Raw genomic sequence first — 20,236 nt, forward strand, 5'->3', positions numbered from 1 at the left:
ATCGCTTAATTGTATTAAACACTATAGGCAGGAAATGTAGCCCCAACTATTGCGTTAATGTTCTTGTTGCCCTAATCAAGAATATTGTTGAAAAACACCTTACTGTTCCTTGCCCCAGTTTGGGTTAGGGATATTATTACACTGCTCCAAATCTTCAGTATATCTTCCTTTCTGTCAGACATTTCCTCTCTCTCTTAAATTGCTTACAAACTTCCTGAACTTCTTTACTGTCATCTCAGGAAACTGGGGTATCTAGTAATATTTCAGTTCTACATGTTTTAATTATTATTTGAGATTAATGACCTCCATATTTAGACTCTAGATCTACCTTATGATTATCATTTTGCAGCACAATTTAAGGAATAAAGAACTGCACAAACATGCTGTTGAGAGTGTGTAGTTTTCCCTGCTAATTTAAGACAACGGGTATTGTTAATTTGGTAAATCGGGTTTTGTTTATGTGCATTTCAGCAGTTACATTTTAAAATCAGTATCTCTGTTAGTATAGTTCTTGGTTATAGCCATTTCTCAGAAATTGGTTTGCATAGATCACTTTAGTATACTTTTTTAGAGAAACACTTTGTGGTGCTTAATGGTCATTTTTTCAAACAAATACATCAGTTTAAATACCATTAAATACAATTGGGGAAATGAATTAAACAATTCGTTTAGGTATGAAAAACAAGTGTAGTTACAGTGCTGGGACAATTTCTGCAAGTCACAGCACACAGCCCTGTCTGGAGAATGTTACACTTTTCACCCCCATCTCCTTTTCCTCAGACTGCAGGGTGAAAATCATGTGTTTTCCCCTCAGCTTTTGGATATTAATAAACTCAAATAAATATTTTACTTCAATAGGAATACCCATGCAAGAGAGGCCTTGTAACCTTAATACATCGATGTGCCACGCACACAAGTTTCTCACCTTTACCATACGCAGTAGGTGTGCTGCATGCTACTTGCACGGATACCTCATATTAGTAATGTAAAATGCAAGAGGCACAGATGATGGTTGCTGAATACGGGCGTTGCAGCTTACTGTGGAACTACCCGGTCCATTGGGGTTTGTTTCATTTTAATTTGATTTTTGAAGCTAATCCTCAGAAGTGGCTGAACGGAGGTATTACCATGTCCAATCCTTATATGCCAGTGGAGCTGGGTTAGGTTTTCAGAGGTTTATTATGCAAAATAGCTCAGTAGATGTGGCATGGTAATGACTGGTTTGCAAAAATACCGGGAATAGGCTACTTGACTCGAATTCTCTCCCTAAATTGTATTTGTTTGTTTTTTAAGTACAGCATTACAGGGCCCTGTGCAGCCAAATGGTCAGTAACCTCTGAAGGCTGATTTTGCCAGTCCCTCTCAGCCGTTTCACGATGTTCCAGCAGTGCAAGCACGAACAGAGATCGCCTTGATATATTGTTATAGCACTTCTCTCAGCATAGAGGGGACTCGAGGGAAAAGCAGCCCAGCCTTAGTTAAGTGTAGCTGGCTTGCACATCAGTGTTAAATTTTCACTTCTGCTTGCTTTAGACCAGCCATTTTTACACTTATCCCATTCTACCTGTCTCCAAAACAGGTGGATCAACCGAGCACCCAAGGCTCCAAGCAGCACTGCATATGCAACACTTCATGTATCTGAGAGGAAAGAGGAAAATGTCTTCCTTTTCAGGAAAACAAAAAATTACTTTGAAAAAAGAAAGACACTCTTCTCATTAGTGCATCCAGTAGATCATTATTAGTTTCTGTTTGGAAGAGACAAAACACAACAGCTTCTGCTGCTGGAAAACAAAGCACTAAGAAGATGAAAAACAACAACAGCTTCTCCCTGTTTGCACGTATTACCAGGCCTCAATTTTCTCTTCAGCATCCTGTCCAACTTGTTTTTCCTTTAATTATCATAAATCGAGGTTGCAAGTCAAATCCCTCGTCAGTCTGAACAAATCTCACCTTATTGGGGACCCATTTGATTCAGTGGAGACCATGAGGAATAAGATCACAGGGGAACGCTGATAAAATAAGATTGTTCGATCGACTATTTTTATTGCAACAAATCAAAAAAAAAAAAAAAGACTGAGCTTGCCAACCCGAGTGCCATTACATGACAGTGGAAGAAAAACAGGTTTGGGGATGTCACTGGCTTCCATCTGATCCGTGTTTTAAATACCAAAGGCCAGCAGCCCTTCCCGTATAGCTGGGGGCTTCTCCCCTTCAAGAAGGATGACAAGGTCACAGCTCCAGCCTTCGAAACACGTGCTCAGCTCCTGGCTGCTACCTCCAGGGCCATTACTTCATTTTCTGTTGGGAAGACGTAGTAAAACCCTTTCGCATCTGGAGTCCAGCCCAAGGTCAATGTGTGAGGCAGCAGTTACCTTTCTAAGGAATATAAGATCAAAGATCCAGCTTGGCATCTCTTCATCTTCCATTGTTTCTTCAACAGCTTCTCTGACATCCTCACTGAAACAATTTCCAAGCTATCCCACATGTTCCCTTTGTACAGCAGGGCTTTCTGTCTCACTGCTAGGTCATGGGGCAAAGCACAATAATCTATTTTAAGGTTTTGCTGCTATATGCAGGGAGTTGTCAGATCTAACATTTAGGTCCACATGCAAGTCTCGGTGAAAAGCTTGAGCGTTTTATTGAATAATAGCATGCTGAGGTTTCAGAGCTCGCACAACACCGTGTGGGATTCACAAGAATTTAAAATACTTCAGTAACTTACACCAATATCAACAGACCAACAATCTCCACAAAATCTTTTGGCCTTCAGGATTTTGGTTAGCGCTTCATAGTTCAGTACTTTTTTAGTCTTGTAGTGACAACATATTTTTTTTCAGTTGAAGATTTTTCTCTTCTCCTGAAATCCTTAGGAAAAGCAAGAGCTATTTTACAAGAAGAAAGTTTTGACAACATAAAGTTCATTATGTTATTTTCACAGACCTAAACAACTGAATGTCTGAAAACTGCTACAGGATATTTATTAGTATTCACAGAATTTTCTTCTTTTTTTTTTTCCCAGAAAAACTACCATTTGATCTAAATGAAAGAGATATTCCTTTCAAGTCAGCAGCAGTTTGTGTCAAAAGGAATGTTTATTTTCTGTGCTGATTCAGCTTATGGATATTGAAGCATGAAACCTCATAGGTGGGCATATGCACGGTGCAATTACGATGCCCATTTGGAAAAAAAGTTATGTTGCCATGTAGTTACTAACTACGTTAGGTTTCTCCTTTTGTATGAATTCTTTACATTGATGAGCAAGCACAAATTATACATATACATAATATATATATGGCAAAATAGCATCCTAAAGTAGCAGTGTGAGGGGCTGAGAGGGTAGGCACAGTTGCTGAGATAAGCTAACGCAGGCTGAACTGAGCAGGTGAAACACCTCTCTGGAGCAAAGCAGCGTGATCAGCTCCAGTAGGCTGGGTTACATCACTTGGAGATCCGTTCAGAAAGGTGCTTAATGGTGACCTACTTTACCCCGACTTTGGAGTTGGTTGTTTTTCCTCGTTATACCCGCTTTTTTGACCCCTCAGGCTGCCATCAGACTGAGTGCTAAGGCTGTAGCGCTCTTACTGAAAATGACCGAGCTCTTACAGCAGCTGACAGCAGTACTTAATTTGGCCTATTGTGTTTACTAAAGGAGACATCAAAGGAGTCTCTGTTGCACTTTCAAGATATGTCTGGTGTTTTATTACTTTGAGGTAACTGATTACTAGTCAGATTCAGACCGTCCTAATTTGGTTGCTCCTCCAATGCCTGTTCCAGGACGCAAACGTACTGAGCAAACCACAGTCTTTGAGGAGCATTCGGGTTCGACAAATGCTTTGAACAATTTGCCTAATACAGGGTAAAAGTCCAGATCAGATGATCAGGATGAAAGTTTATTATTCAGACAGGCTAGGTAACGTATTTCATGGGCTCCCTGGTATGGGTAAGGCAGGTCAGGCTTCACAACGTGCTGCATTGCTTGATCAGAAGCGTAGGCTTCAATTCACCTGGCTTGCTACATTCTGAGTTCAGTCTTCATTGTTTGGTTACTTAAAGGCAATTAGTGAGCCCGTGCCAATCAGGACACTGATACTGTACTTTATACTTGTGTATTTAATGCCCTTCATCTTAGTTGAGACAGGAGGTTTTAAACAAACTAATGCTGTTTCCCTGGCAGAAGTATTACATAGCTTTGTACACTGCAGTGTTTTAATTGTCTGATGCTATATTGACATACTTCACTCTAATGATTTAAGTAAATAGGAAAGTCCACAGAAATACTTTAATGTTTCTTTGGTTTGTTTGGTTTGTCTTTGAACTGACAGAAGTATATGCCGTGTATTTGGACAATGGATCTAACTAGCCAAGTATCGTGTTACTACGACTCATTTTACTTTGTCCTTTTGAGCAACCTCATCTGTAAAGATTTGGCTGATCTTTTCAGGTTTTGGTATGTCCCAATTAAAATGTCCAAGAGGTTGCTTGGAGTTCAAATGCCCAGGTAATTACAGCCAAATATAGCTCTTGGAAGGAAGGAATATTATTCTAGTTTGCTGTCAGTGTAATTTGGGAAATATTGCTGATGACTCTAAATCACCAATACTGAAATTAGCCAGTTGTTACACGATTCATCATTATGGTTATGGGGATGGATCAGGGCAGTATTTCCGGGCGAGTGGGTTGTGACACACATGATAGTCATGAAACGTGGTTAGCACGTTGTTGAAAATTTTGCAAAATAGAAAGCAAGGGCAACCTTGTTTCTCCACTCCTGAAAACTTTTTTTCTTCTAGGTCAAGCATGCTTTGCAGCCTCTTGAGAAAAAGTGACAAATCTTTTTTTTTTTTTTTCCAATAATGGGACTTCATCTGGAAAAAATACCCCAAAACTGAAAAAAATACTGGTTTAAAGACTTGTTAGTGGCATCTAGAGATACTAATTTTCCCGTCATAGCAATTTAAATTTCAAGTTAACTGGGAAAAAGAGAATTTATTAGTCCTTCCTGAATATTTGGTGGCCTTTGTTAAGTGATTTTGTGATCTCTGCATAGCTCCTGTATGAGAAAAACAAACACGGCTGCAATTAGGCATGGAGGACTCAGGTACTCTAAGACTAAATGATGTGCTCACCCTCATATAGTTTAGGATATTTGACAAACCAAGTCTTGTTGAACAGACATTCTGAGGGATGATGTGTGGCATTCATTTCTACTGTACCTGGTTTCTGAAAAATTAGAACATTTCTGTCCCTGAAGCTATCAAAATAACATCTTGTTCAGGCACCAAACGCACATAAAAGTGTAAAAAAAATGAAGAAAAATAATTCAATTCCTCCTGGGGAAGCAGCTTAAAACATTCTCAAGTATCTTAATAAACTGAATATAGATACTTATGACAAGAATAATTTTCAATAAAAGACTTTCTTCTCTAAAAAGAAGGGGCACTAAATCTTTTTCTGTTTTCCAGGAGCACTCTCCTAGCATGTTGATCAAGACAAATGCCTCTTAATTACTGTGTATTTCTTTTTCATTTTCCATTTAATTTTTATCTTTCACAGTCATTAGGCTCACCTTTCCTGTAAAGTAAGTAAACCTTTTAAACTTTGATGTGATGTGATTATAGCCTACTTTTCGTGTTGGTTGCTTTCACTGCTGATTAGAGGGGAAAAATAAACTGATTTTTACAAAATGCTTTTACTTTGCAGACGGTGTATCTCCCTGTACTGGGGTGATGTGCAGAATTGATACTAGATTCCGACGGTATCTCGAAGGGCAAGTGAGAAAGTGACTTAGAAATCTTTGAGGAAACAGCCAACTACCTAGATCTCGCACAGCTTAGCCTTGAGGAGGGAGGCAGGCTGAGAAATCTCCAGAGCGCTGCTGTTTCACAGCAGCCTGAGAAATGATCAAGTGCTGTTTTACTGCGGTGTCAGTGGGCAGCGTGACACAGGAAGAAGTTAAGAGCAGAGTGCAGGCGTATTGCAGAGATCGTGTACTCTGTCCTCGGGAGGGGAAGCCGGTAGTTTTTCTGTGCTATAATTAGGCACTGCCAACAAATGCACGTTGCGTCACAGGAATCAGTCTTGTGGCACGCTCACCTTTGCCTTCCAAAGTGAAGGAAATATCTTTCGGTGACAGCTATTACACCAGGGAGTAAAGTACTCTGGGGACAAAGACAGCCTTAGCTGTCTGGTCAAGGATACAGTCTTCCCTGACATCAGAGATCAATGCAGTTCAAAAGGGAATAGCGTGCAGTCGGTTCCCTGCTGAGAACGCACGGACGCACGGTGCTTCTTTTCCCTGGAATTCCCATGCTAAGAGAGCTGGTTGTATTTTTTGGTAGTGGCGTTACTCACAGCTGTCCGTGTAGTAGTGTGCCGCTTATGTCGGCTTTGTCCTCTGTCGGTCCTTCAGCGCAGGGGAGGAGGTATCTGTTTTTCATCACTGCAGCTTCCTCCCAGGGGACAGTCTGGGGATTTTGTAGTCTGTTTTGTTGCAACAAACCAGGCAGAACCTGCCACAAATCAGTAACCTATCTGGTCTTTTTTGAAGTTATTAGTGTATCCTAAAGATACTTGTTCTGATATGAGTAAAAATTTGAATTAGCAACTCTCTGGAAACCAATAAAGTTCCAAACCTGTGCAATTCTTTACGCAACCAGGGGTCGGTCTGGATCCTCGTGAGCTGTTACGTATTGGATCAACTTACTAATGCGGATGGAAAGATTGGATCAAAGTTTAAAACTCGTTGCAATGTTATATTTAGTAGTGCATCATTAGCACTACTTCACTGATGCTACCTACGATAGTGTCATGTCATACAGCTGCAGTTACTTCCTCAGCTTTATTTAAAGGCAACAGGAATCAGTAACCTGGCATTTGGATAGTTTTATCCTGCGTTATTTTTGCAAATATTCTAGTGACTGCGAAAGCCACTGTCGTGGACCAATGCTAACCATTGCAAAAAAGACAGTCCTGGCTTGTAAAAAGCTAACAATGTAAAAAGAGGCAAACTGTACTTTATCTGGGGATATCTAGGAAATCAACACTGAAGACACCTATTCCTTCTTGGGTTGGGATTTTCTTCAGCTTTGTTTCATATCCTCAACCATAACTTATGCACAGCACTTCCCCAAGACACTCCCCAGCAACAGCAGTCAGAAGAAGAAATTAAAATGTTAAACCTGTGGCTGAGAGATCAAAGAATGATTATTTCTTATGTACAATTGCACATAGGCTCTGGTCTTTCTTGCACAAAGTAGCATTTTGGAATTTGATACAATTCTTAGAAATCTTGCCATTTTTCTTTACATTCCTGTTTTCATTCTTTTCAGAAATGAGTGCTCTACAACCCATGACAATAAACAGCATTCTGAGCCGCAGGGCCATTTGAAAATGCAACAATAATACATGCTACAGTAGGACACTGCAGCTACTTAGGCAATTACAATAGCACCTGCTTTCAAAACATAATAGTTACATTGTAAAATGCTTAGACATTAGCTAGATTAAAAAGTAATACCAGGTTAACTTTTTTGGGTCTGGATTCTCCTTTCATCCCCCATTGATTGTAAAATAATTTAGTATAATTTTATAATATGGTAATTATGCTATCACAAAATTACCCTCCTGATTTGTTTATAAGTGATTTATTTTCTCTATCCATTTTTCTCTCAAGCATGGTGCACACTGCAGAGGAGCAGATATTTTCCACAAGCTCCAGCAGAAGCCACTTCCAGTGCCAGTTCGGAGAGTCAAGTGAAAGCGCGACAGTCTCAGCTTTCTTCTAACGGCAATTAAGCCTCTGGATGTAAAAATAACAAATGAAAACCTAACTTAGCTGCAACGCAACGGCAACTCGCTCACAATGTTCATAAAGCAGGAAAGTAACCTTATATATACATATGGTCTTATGGATTATGTGTTTTAAGCCAGTTTACTTATTCTTTGAGACTCGTTTTTTTAATACTTGGGTGTTGACAGTGCTGCATACTGACGGAGACCACATTAAATGAATCACAGTTCCTGCAGCCCTTCTGGGGTGTCATGATTTTGCTTGCTTTTGGGGAAGCAGAAGAATAAGAGATCTTTACAAACAGCAGGAACAGCAGCTAATCAACCCCCATTGTGAAATGATTCAAATACAAAGGGAGAGATCTAGCTTCCTCCTAGATAGAGCCATGCATTTGCTGATGCCAGAACCCAGCCCTTTGGCAACAGGCTAGTTTTTAGTTGACAACAGTAGTTTTGCCTGCTGCAGAGATTATTCTAGGCGCTCGGTATGGATAATGGCAATGCCAATTCCAAGAAAATGGTTTTAACAACACAAGACATCCTGTTGACAGAAAAGCTCATAAACACGAAAGAAAGCTGAGCAAATTACTGCGCTACTTAGGCTTGTTTTAGAGATGGAAGGATTGTGTGTCTGCTACCTCGGAATATTTCATCTTTTATCCTTACAGGTATGTACTTGGTAAAATAAAATACATAAATATCATCTATAAATGTTCTTTTCCTTTGCAAATCCTAATGTGTTCTAGACAGACCAGCACGCATTACCTCATTTTGCAGCTGAATTAAAGACACAGGGGCATTAAGCAATTTATGCAGGGTTAGAGAGGAGGAACACCAGCAGCTTCTTTTCACCTGCGTTCAGATGGAGCAGGGCTGACCAGCTTTTGGATGCTGAAGGCGACTCTTACTTCTACTGCGAGCTGGACAAATGCAGCTATGTTTTAGTAACATTGCACTTAACAGAACAAGCCCCACCGAACATGATCTGCACCTCTGCCATGAACTTTTCCACCATTCTCACCAAAGCATGCATAGGAGCAAGTCCTCTTGCCAATTCTCTTTTGAATTGCATTTTGGGAGTTCCTTGTAACAGACCTGAGCTAGCACTAATGATGTAGACCTCCTCACGTGGCCTCCAAGCTGCACCTTGTCTGTAATGTACTTAGTTGCTGAAAAATCTTAGTGATAGAGGATACTTACTGCTGAAAGCAACAATTGTATTTCAGTATTGGTGACCTGGGTTCTGTTCCAGTAGCTGTGCTTGGGCTTTTTGTGCTGTTTTTATTACAGCAGCTCCTATATTCCCTGCCCAATACCAGATTTTCAGTGGCCGTGTTCAGTATGAAGCACATAGGCAGAGGCAATCTCTACTTTAAACATTCACAAAACAAAGCTAAATATGCAACAACAAATGACCCTGCCCTTCTTCCCAAAGTGCTAGAAGATTTTCCAGATACCCAGCAGCACTGAGATTTGAGGCACAAAGAGACATGGACTTGTGTCCATATATATGTCCACACAGGGGGTTAAAGGTCTATAACAGAAAGAAGATGTCACACATGCCTGGTAAGCCTCTTGATATTAACCGATCTTAAGTCCTTCCCCTGTAACTAGGTCCCTAAAGATGGACAACGGCGTAAAACCCTCTTCTTTTCTGCAGGACTGAGCAAGCCTGCAGCTTACATTTTTCCCCTTAAGTCAAACAGGAAGTTTGTGGCCAAGTTGGAGAGTGAACACAGATCTCCCAAGCCCCAGTTCAAACCGGATGTCCAAAGACCATCTTTTGCCTCCCCTCCAGCTAATAATCTCATTCAGGCTTCACTTTCTTTATAGTTTTTCCACAAGCAATGACATCACCCTTTCATATACCAAAACTACTCACGCCTCACGTCAAGTGATGCCCATGCAGACAGGCAAGGCGCAGTGAGAGCGGTTCCTCTCTGCAGCATGTGCAGCGGTGTGCTGAGTGGAGCGCAGATCAAAGGCGGTGCAGCAGGGCTCAGAAGCTCAGTGAAATGTCAGCTGTGCTCCCCATGCCACAGCGAGCATCCAGAGGAGGCTGAAAGAGCAGAGGAAAGGATGGAGGGAAGGACAGGGACTCTCAGCCTCAGCGTGAAGTTGTTTGATTCACAGCTGAAGGATTTACTTGATGTATCTTCAGCCTTGCGTATTTTTCCTCCAGAGTTTCACAAACAAGGTTACATCATGACAGATCTGATTTGCAATCTTTGCAGAATAATCAAACATTTTGCTCTTTCATTATCTCGTCTAAGAGCAGGCATTTGCCTGCATAAGAAGGAATCATCTTAGGACATCAGACATAGTCATTATCAGACTAAACTTAGATGAGGCGGGGAACTAAGATACTCTGAGATCACAGGAATATTGTCACTAGCTAAAGATGATTCATCAGGAAAAGTTAATGTAGGGTCACAGGTAGGAAAGCAATATTCAGGCCAGAAGCACAAACAAGCTGCATTTGTTTGTCTTAAGCCTGGCTTCGAGTATTTAGTTTTTGCCTTAGTTCTTCATGGTAATTTTAACTTTAAATTAATTAATTTTGATTAATGTTGTCCAGGATCAATTGTTGAAGCAAAATAGTGAAAGAAAACTAGCACTGTGCTTTTATATCCCAGCCAACAGAAGGCAAGGAAAACCGTCAAGCAGATGCAGCTAAAGACAGCCGCGTTGCTTCAAGAAATAGGTACAACTACTTTGTCATTGCTTTGCTCAGCCCTACTCACTTAACCCAAAACGTAACAGCTACAAGTTCTGGGGTGGCAGGAAAAGAGCACGGCTGGTACAGGCAGCAGTGGTGTGGTTTCTATATGCTGAGGGAGGAGAGAGAACCGTGTTCCAGTCAGGATCACGTAAGGTCGAGAACAATCACGCTCTTTCAGCTTTCCTGGAGATGCTCGTGCTCCCTGCCGTTTGGCGTTAGCACGTGATGGACGAGCTCGCAGTAGCATTTTGACCCAAATGGCGTTAGGTTTGTGACCGAGGAATTACCACGAGAGTTTCCAGGTCTGGCAGGACTGCGAACTGGCCTGGAACGGCTCCATCTTTTCACCGGCTATACGGAGGCAAATTTTTACGCCCAAATGACCGGTCTCCTTGCCGTGAAATTAGAGAACACCGGATAACGTGCCCAGAGACACACAGCCCAGGACAAACACCCGCCCGTCCCCACAGCCCCCGCCCGGCCGCCTCCCCTCAGCAGCGCGCCCCCGGCACCGCCCTCGGCCCCTCCCTCCCTAGCGGCCGGCGCCGCCCGCGCGCCCCCCGGCGGCTGCAGCGCCCCCGCGCGGCGCGAGCTTGAGGGGGGCTCTGCTCGGCCGTGCGCGGCCCCGCCCGGCGGCGCATGCGCGGCGGCGGCGACGGTTGGCGGCCGTTGCCCCCCCCCCCCCCCAACGGGCGCCATGGTGCTGGAGAGCCTGGCCCGCATCGTCAAGGTGCAGCTGCCCGCCTACCTCAAGCGGCTGCCGCTGCCCGAGAGCGTCGGCGGCTTCCTCCGCCTCACAGGTAGGCGGCCCCGGGCCCTTCCTTTAATTCCCCGGCTTCTCCGGCTTTCTCCCGGCGGGAGAGGGACGCGCAGCCGGCGTTCGGTCGCCCTTAAAGCGCTGTGGAAGGAAAGCCGGCCGACAAAGCCGTGTGGGGTGGGCAGCAGCCCGAGTTAGGTGGGGGGGGTCGGGGGAAAGGAGGCTCCTGGGCCGCGGCTGGCTCGCACCGTGCTTCACCTGTCCGGCTGTGCGAGCAGGGGCGAGCCAGGGGCCCCGCGCGGGCATTGGGCTGCAGGCCCGAGCCCCTGCCTCTGCCTAAAGGGTCCGAGGTAGCCTCTGTGCAGAGCTAACGGACACAGCTGGAGAGGGCTCTGTACGGGAGCGTGAAATTAAGCTTTTTTTTAAATGTCCTTATATAATTTTTTACAAGTTTTTTAATTTTTTCCTGGGTGAGGGAGTGGAAATATCCATCTGTTAGTCGTAGCCTTATCACAGAGCGAACAAGAAAGAAAACGCTACGTAGCATTAAATCCTTAGGTGGTCAGGGCATCTCAGTACTTTGCAAACTGGAACTGTGTGAGCTCAGGCTCTGGCATGGTACTGCAGGCAGAGCCTCAAATAGCTTGAATAACAAGATCAGTTCGGCGATAATAAACAAGAGGAATATTCTAACCGGAGCTGTCTGGAAATAGAAAACATCTTCAAAGTGTAGGATCAAGCCCATGTGTTCTTGCAGCACCAAGCTGTATGACTTCAGTAGTGCTGGGAAGTGGTTTCATTTAAAACTAGGTCTGAGTACTTTTTACAGTGTGTATGCTCCTTGTAAACTTAAAAGCCCCATTATCTTTCTCAGGACAAGGAAACCTGTCCTTCTATCCCCGTAACTACTCTTTCATCTGAAAATGCTGTTAATTATATTGACCAAAAGAGAAGCTCAGCTGCTATAAAGTTGGAGGAAAGGGATACAATGAGATTCAGAACAAAGCAGCTTCTCCTACCCCAGCTTTTGACAGTTTCCTACTTAAGTCATTGTCTTTTTAACCACGAGTGGTACTTAGTTTCTTAAGCTTAATAATATCTGAGCTTACTATCTTCTTGCTTCACATTTCCAGACATACGTTTCTGTAACAGGATTATTGTGCAGCCTCTGTTCACACTACACCGTCTAGTAATTGAACTTATTTGGAAAACCTCTGGTCAGAGCTTTCTTTTTTCTTTTTTTTTTTTTTGAAATAGAAATGTTTTGCTGTCATGTTGTTAACCCCCTTAACAGGTGCTTGCTTGAATTTGGAAAGAGAGGAATAAGTAAGCAACTGAAACCCTCAAGGGGAGACCAAATGTATGAAATGTCAGTCCCAAAAATATTAAACATAGGTAAAAGAAGGAACAGAGTGGGAAATTGCTTTGAGACCTTTTAAAAATTCAGTGGGCATAGCTGAAAAAAAGCATTACCTCTAATTATTAGTGATTTCTTTGACTGGTCTCGTGTTAAACACTGAAAAGTGGAAACAGAGGGATAATTAAAAATACATAGCTATTAGAGCCAATGTTTTGACGCTCTTCATTTTTTCAGCAATCAGCTAGAATACTATCTGATGTCCTGCTTAGATATCTTCCTCTAAAGTGGAAATGAATGAAAATAAGAGAAAAACCAGCAAAATTTTACAAGGTGGTTAATAAGGCTTAGGGTAGATGCAACATGTTGAGGCTTTTCAACAGAAAATGCCAGGATGTTATACCCTAGGCACATCAATTAAAAATGATCCTATCTTAATGCTATTAAAAGTTATTGAAACTCACTGAAACCTCACTGCTCATGAAAGATTTCTGTACTTACCCGCACCCAGAGCTGCTGTCAGTCTCAAGTTTTGTCTAATAAGCGTGCTTCCGCAAGCATCTCCTCTTCTGTGTTGTTGTTGTTGTGTTCTTCGCGTGCCCCATCCTGAAGTTGTAGCCCTGTAAAAGTAGGGGATTGCCAGTTCTGGGAGTTGTTTTGCAGCAGTGACTTAGGGGTACTTCTGATAACAGGGTAATGGTAGCACCAACCATACTGTAAGTGGCTGTATTTTACATTGTTGAATAGTAATTCACCATTTCATAAAACAGATATGGTTTCTAGCTTTAAAATCAAATTTCCAGGACTGTTGAATGAGTATAGTGCAACTTAAAAACTGGAAGGAAAATGGTGATTATAAATATCTTTAATTGAATTAACATCAGTGAATGACTCTTAAACAATAGTGAAGATCAGATTTAAATTTCCTTTTGTGTTTACTACTACTACTAGAAGTTTTAGGGCATCATATTCTTTGGCAAATAATACATCAAGCATTTTCCTTTGCTTCATTTTGGAAGGTCAGAAATAATATTGATCTTAAATCATTTAAAATGTGTTAGTATTTGTCCTTTGGCATCTGCTGAACTTAGGGACCAGCACTATAAAGCTCTTGCTGGCATTGACTTTGTTCACAAAGTCGGGCCAGAACTGAAATTCGGAACGGTGCAGTGCTTTGCTTGCTATGGCTTTTATTGCTTCTATAAACCTTTGGTAGCTTCCAGGCAGATGCACCTTCAGTTCCTGTGGTGCATCAGTTGTAGAAACACCAGACCAAAAGTCCAGGGAAGAACCTTTCCTGTAGGGTATCGTTAAGGTGTGCTGATGATAGACCTTGAGACATCCGGTGTTTGTTATGACCTTGCCAGACCACAGTGGAAAACTGCTTGCTTGGAGAGAGGAAGACTCTTAATGTCCAGTGCAGAACTCCTGAAGGTAAAAGCAAGGAGGGAGGAGGGAATTAATGTGTTTGACCTTGGGTTTGAAAATGGATAGCTGAATTATCGCACTGCTGCTGCTCAGAAGCCTCTTTCAGTTCCTTGTCATAGCTGCTTTACCCTTCCCTTCTCAAGTTCGCTAAAATGAACAGTGTTGCCGTCTGCTGGCTTTGCTTTCTGTCCTGGTAAGTTTCTTTAAACTGGAACAGCAATTAACCTCAGAATAACATGTGATCAGAAGTGAGAAAAGAGAATTTCAAGGTCTCTCTAGGTGCCAGTCTCCTTTCCATAAACATGATGCATTCCTGTGTGGGCTGTCACGCACCTGGCATACATGTTACGAGGGACGCGAGTGTGACAAGCTGCCAGGCAGAAAGAGGACAGTTTTGTGGGTCATCTTTTACTGGCGGCAAGAAGGAGGGCTGACATCATGACCAGAGAGTCTGCAGAGCTCATTTGAACAACGAATTTCTCGTTTGCAGACTAGCTTGCTAACCTACCTTTGCTTTGGCTTTCTGCTTTATTATTTAGTGTGCTGTGCTGTTGTTAAAAGAACGGTCACCTCTCCACCTTCCCACCTGCTGAATAAGCTAACATTGAAGTGGTGTGCAGAGTCCTTTGATTTTAGTTTGTTTAGCAATGACAACATCAATAAATGATCAAGCAACCAAACAGAAAACGGGACAGAACAGCTTATTAGTTCTGAAGAGAAAATAGTTGGGTCAATATTTTGAACCTGCGTGAAGAATTGCAGCGGTTTAGAGAGAACACAACCACAGTTCCAGTATTCATTTTGACTGGTAGCTAATACTTGTTAAAACTTTGGCTTGCGGTTGAGTTGTTATCTTCAGAAACTGCTTTTGAGTCTGCACAGGGTCATTTCCACGTAAATGAGCTAAAACATAAAATCAAAGTGAAAGATAAAGAAGGGCTGGTGAAAGACATACAGGCAGTAAACACTGGCTTTGATTTGACTCTCAGTGGCTGGTCGGTCCTCTCCTGCTGACAATGTTTGTGTTTCTTATTTTTTGGACTTGTTACTGTTAGACTAAAAGTTAAGACAACCTTTTCTCAAAAACCTAACACCATGGCCTGTGGTCCATGGCCTCAGCTTCTTGCAGTTCTCTGGGCACTCCTGTTTCAGTGATGTTCCTGATACTTTCCAGGACTTATCTTTGGGATTGGTCTCTATCCTAATACAAGTCAAGTTTGAAGACTAACCTCTTCGATCCTCTGCTCTCCATTTCTGGCTCCAAAGACTGCCTCTTCCCATGCAGCAGAGCTGATAAAGAATCTCCAGAGTCAATGTAGTGGCTGAATTCTGAGTATCAGCTGTGAAAATAAACAGAATTTTGTGAATTGCCTTACATCTGCTTCAGAAAGGTATGACTGGCTTCAAAACCACCAAGCAGCTTGCGGTTGTAGGAAGATACCTTTGCATTAGTTTGGGTGAAGGCTCCCCTACCCCTCCTAGTCCAAAGGTCTGGGACTTCTTACTTTGTGACAGTATCTTGTTTCTCATGCCCTAGAAACATGGTCAAGTTGTTTTTTTCAGTCTAAAAGTATGAGCCTGTGGCAGTCTTGTTGACAATAAAGTCAATTTATGATTAAGATACAAGTTGGTATAACTTGGGGCTTTCCAGAGACTCCCAGAGTAGTGTTATCTCAATAAATCATTGGCTACTGAGGACAAAACTCTTTATCAGCACTTAGCACTGTACAGATGCTAAATAATACCCATGATAAATAATATCCCTGTACTTCCTATTCCTGTTTGTTTCTAGTTTCCTTTCTAAGAGGTTACAGCTGTCATGTTCCTCTTTCACTTGGATGAACCCAACTGGTTAGGAGTCTCCCACAGACACAACTGGTGCCCCAGTGAGTGTTCTGACTTCAAAGTCCTGTCAGGGAGTTTCAAGCTGTACTGAGATGCCACTTGCTGTTCAGTTGCTGGTCTCTTAATAATATTTAATTCTGGCCAGAGTGCCCTTTTTTGTGTCAGTCTTAGTCCAGTGGTATTTCTAACACTCAATAGGCATGCTGCTTCTCTTTATGGTGCAGCTGTTGGGATGCCTATTCTGTCTTGGAGTTCAGTGTAGCTTTGTAGATAGGGCAGCTCTTCGCCAACAGTCAAGTTAAATATTGAATTTGATTTTTTTTTTCAGTGACCAAAGCTTTTTTCCTCTCTTCTAAAGCATGTTTTAAGTCAGCCCTTCACATAAAGTCAGAAAGCACGTTCAGATGACTGTTGATGGGCTGTTCTGGAACAGTGCATCTCAACTGATGTTACTCATGATACCATTTTTGCTGTATGAATGATAAGGCTGGAACATGGCTTAGTTTGTGTGCCTGTGATTGTTATCATTTACCTCTCAGCTTCACAGTCCCACCAGAGTTACCACCATCTCGTGAAAGTTTGAGATGTTAAGTCCTTTCTAATAGTGGTAACTCAGAGAGTAAATGATGCTATGCCAGCAGCTTCTAAAATGGGGTTTGGCCATGTGTGGTGCAAGGCCAGAGGGGCTGCCTGGTTAGCTGGCTGTCCAGACCTCTTTCCTCAGGACACTCTGTGAGAGGTTTGCCTTGGTGGCTCCTGTCGTTATTCTGTCCTGTGTCTTTTCAGACGGTGACAGGGAAAAGTGTCTGTGAGAACTAAATGGTCAGCCTTTTTGGGGGACCACGCTGTCTGTCCAGAACTTAATGTTTCTCTCTACTGGAATATTCAGGCAACTTTCATTTTTAATGAGCATGTTCACTACGTTATTGAAGGAGAGTAAAACTGCTTGAATTTTTTGTCTTACTGTTATTTACAGTAATGATAGAAAAGACAAACAGTTACTGCTGTCCAGGAAGCCCAATGTTTTGTGTAGCATTGAGATACTTAAATGTTTCCAGATTGTTATTAATTAGGGCCCACAGCTTTTTGAGGGAACAGAGACCAGTCTGTTGTGGTGACTCCTAGGAAATACTGTCAAAAATTGTTGTGCAAAGGAACCACTGCAAATGCAGGCGTGGAAAGACAGTACTGAAAGTTCTTGCAGCATCTTTATTCATTTGTGGTGCATTTCCAGATAAATGCAGTAAGCATGGTTTTCACATCAAAGGATATAGAAAGCCCAGAGAACATAAAGCTATTCCTGCAAAGTATTTTTGTTACATGGTGTACTTCCAGAACCTTCAAATTGTTAAGAAAGAAATACTGCATTCTAACTGGAAAAGTATTAGCATGAGCAAGCTCTTTATTGTTACAAATAAAGTTAAGCCTCACAAAATAATGTGATTTCTGAGAGCTCACAGTCTACCTAGCATCCTCACCTGTTCTATTGCATTCAAATTGTAGAACAAAATTTTGATATGTTCTGATCCTAAATCATTTAAAAGAGGAACTTGATTATTGTTTTCTGTTACAAAGTGCTTGTGTAACTGTTTGTGCTCCAGCTCATTCAAGTTCTTTGTTTCTCAATTTAAAATGTTTGGAACACCCTTCTATTTCTTTATGACTATTCAGATTTAATGTATTCTCCAGAAATTAAAACCAAAAAACCTCTCTCTATTGCTACATGCATTGTTAAATTACACTGGAGTATTGTCACAGCTTGTTTTGTTGGAAAAGTGTATCAGCCTTTAAAGTACATCCGTTGCCGGGTGCTGAATTTCTTTCAAAGTTCAGTAAGTCTTTTTTGTACTAATATGTCTTACCTGTACTTAAAATAAATGTCTCAGATTGGTACAAAGCAGTTCCCTGGGGCTTGACTTACGTAAAGGTACCTAGCCAGTGTCAGGACTCCTTCTCTATGTGCATTGTAGGAACTTGGTGCGGGTCCCTGAGCAAACAGAGCTCTGAAAAATAAAACAAACAAACCAAAAGTAATGGTAAAGGTTTTGTTAGTGCTTACTTGATGATAGGCATTATATCTGCCAAAAGTTTCTAAACACAACTTGTGGAACAAAGCAAATGAGGAAAACTTCAAGAATAAAAATCTGAAATGAGCAATTAAAAAAACTAATTATAAAGCATATTGAATAGTTCTTTGTATACAGAATGTAAGATACTGGCACCGAACCATAGTGACTTTTTACTAACTTTCCACATGTAATCATGCCCAGTTTGCTATTACTTGGTGGTGTTTTATGTCTGGTGAACAGAACCTCTGTAACTTTAGTTCCTCATTTCAGTACACCTTTTACTTGTTTTAATTTTTGTTCCATCAAGTCATCTTCTAGAGTGTTAAAAAATAAACTTCAGATGAAATTCCAGGAGTCCAGTTTGTTCCTTAGCTACAGTAAAAGCCAGATTTTAATCTGGGGCTTCTTTCATCTTATGACTTACCCACAAAGTCTCATCTGCCCTCAGAGCCTTGCTGACTGAGCAGTCCTGTTCCCTACCCTAAGCCTAAATCATCTGAGAATAGCTGACGCTGCAGCAGACTGAAGTGGTGTCAAGAGCCAGTCTGAGTTCCACCTGTCTTTAGTTTCAGAATGGCTGCGGTTATTGCCTTTCCTGGGCGTGCTGGCCTTGCTGGGTTACCTTGCTGTTCGTCCGTTCCTTCCCAAGAAGAAACAGCAAAAGGATAGCTTGATTAACCTCAAGATCCAGAAGGAAAATCCAAAAGTAGTGAATGAAATAAACATCGAAGATCTGTGTCTCACTAAAGCTTACTGCAGGTGTTGGCGTTCAAAGACGGTAAGGTACTTCGTGCTACTGTAGGATTTGAGGTTGAAACTTGCATGTTTTTATCAGTTCTGTGGTAGTGAGTTGCAACAAGGTGACCTCTTGCTTTTCTTTGGAGGTGGAATAGCATCCTGGTTTCAGAGAATGGCACAGTTCTTACTTTTCTCTACTGTAAACCTAGCTACATGCAGAGAGAAACTGTTGAAATCTGTAATAAAAAAACAACACACACTGGGGTTTTTCCTAGAAATAGAGTGACCATCTGTGATTTAGATTAAAACAAAACAAACCTTAAGGTTTGAAAATATATTTCAACTAATTAGAAGATGAGTTAGAACTATTAAGGTTGGAAAAAAACTACAATTCTATTTTATGATGGAAAAACAATACTTAGAAAGTTGTTCATATTAGAATGAAAGTAGAGTGCTTTCCCTCTGAGGGAAAGCACATCCCCACGTGGTCCAGAGCAACCACTAGGTGACTGCTTTGGATGGTCCGTGTCCCATGCATCAAACAGAAGTAGATGGATGATTTTCATCTCGTTCTTGCGACTGTCCTGATGTCACTCTGATGTTGGCCTCTCTAGACTGAATGCTTTCCTGTTTTAACAAAAAACTATGCCTTGGACCTAGAAAGCTCTCCCAAGTACTTTTCGTTCAGAATAATCACTTCAGAAAAATATTTCAGTTTTGCTTAAAACGGTACTTACTGGCTGAAAATGATCTGTTGAGAGCACTTTTACTGGCTCCGCAATAAACCTTAAGCCCATAGTGGCTGCTTTGTTCCCTGTTCTTCATGGCGAAGGCTTCATCTCTAAATTTGTGTCTATGAACAGCTATTTTAGGACCTCACAAACTTAGCTACCTGTTAACAATGTGTTTTCTTTTTTTTTAGTAATGCGTCTGATAGGGGGACAGGGAGTTTGATGTTGAAATGGGGCATAGTAGGAGGAACGGAGAAACTAGCAGCAATTGCTATACAGAGGTGTACTAATTTCTCGTTTGTTTTCTTCCAGTTCCCTGTCTGTGATGGCTCTCATAACAAGCACAATGAACTCACAGGAGATAATGTAGGTCCACTAATACTCAAGAAGAAAGAAGTATAGCGAATGCTTTATCCAGTAGATCACGACCGATAAGTCTTTTATACTGTTGTAGTTGCAAGGGGCAGCATTTTATTATGTGATTGGTATGATTTAGTCTAATGATGGCTGTAGATTTCTTTTTGGGATAAACTGCATTTAGACAGTGCTAAATCTGTCACTGTTTGATACTTTATTCTGAGAAGAACTGTCTGCTTTGTAAAACTGTAAAGTAAGTATCTCTGTATATAAGTCGTTTATTTCAACAATAAAATGACTTCCTACAGTTAAGCCTTGTTTGTATGAACACATAATTGCAAAAATGTCACTATTTCCAAGGGAACAGGTCAGCCAGTAACATTGCCCCTTTATTCTGAGCTCCCGTTTGTCATTCATGCTCTTGTGAGGAAACAGATTTGCTCC

At 41.6% G+C, this 20,236-nt stretch overlaps 2 protein-coding genes across 14 annotated transcripts in view; one reads left to right on the plus strand and one right to left on the minus strand.

The window, feature by feature from the left end:
• Window positions 1–7,185: 7,185 nt before the first annotated feature.
• The window catches only part of LOC106045315 (sodium/hydrogen exchanger 9B2), a 37,481-nt gene continuing 24,430 nt past the window's right edge, over window positions 7,186–20,236 (minus strand). For 5 of the 13 annotated variants that reach the window (XM_066996846.1, XM_066996844.1, XM_066996841.1 and 2 more), the window contains 2 exons: window positions 15,282–17,900; window positions 13,541–14,052 (listed from right to left, as the gene is read on the minus strand). The gene's annotated coding sequence lies outside the window, so the exon portion shown is untranslated. Of the gene's footprint in view, window positions 7,799–8,553; window positions 8,709–9,670; window positions 9,848–10,797; window positions 13,245–13,540; window positions 14,053–15,281; window positions 17,901–20,236 lie in introns of those variants that run through there. The other 8 variants (XM_066996849.1, XM_066996848.1, XM_066996850.1 and 5 more) reach the window with 8 other exon arrangements.
• CISD2 (CDGSH iron sulfur domain 2) lies at window positions 11,173–20,104 on the plus strand. The gene is made up of 3 exons (XM_048066452.2): window positions 11,173–11,310; window positions 18,533–18,744; window positions 19,748–20,104. Exons 1-3 carry the CDS (start codon window positions 11,208–11,210, stop codon window positions 19,835–19,837), a joined length of 405 nt encoding a protein of 134 aa, XP_047922409.1. The 5' UTR covers window positions 11,173–11,207; the 3' UTR covers window positions 19,838–20,104.

Source organism: Anser cygnoides, chromosome 4 (genome assembly GCF_040182565.1).
Source record: "Anser cygnoides isolate HZ-2024a breed goose chromosome 4, Taihu_goose_T2T_genome, whole genome shotgun sequence".
NCBI lineage: Eukaryota > Metazoa > Chordata > Aves > Anseriformes > Anatidae > Anser > Anser cygnoides.

What these genes read in the sequence shown, in the direction of transcription:
- CISD2 (XM_048066452.2), top strand. Translation starts at nt 11,208, where the DNA reads ATGGTGCTGGAGAGCCTGGCCCGCATCGTCAAGGTGCAGCTGCCCGCC. An exon ending in CGGCTTCCTCCGCCTCACAG is followed by an intron (nt 11,311 to 18,532) that starts GTAGGCGGCCCC and finishes ACCTGTCTTTAG; the next exon opens with TTTCAGAATGGCTGCGGTTA. An exon ending in GGTGTTGGCGTTCAAAGACG is followed by an intron (nt 18,745 to 19,747) that starts GTAAGGTACTTC and finishes GTTTTCTTCCAG; the next exon opens with TTCCCTGTCTGTGATGGCTC.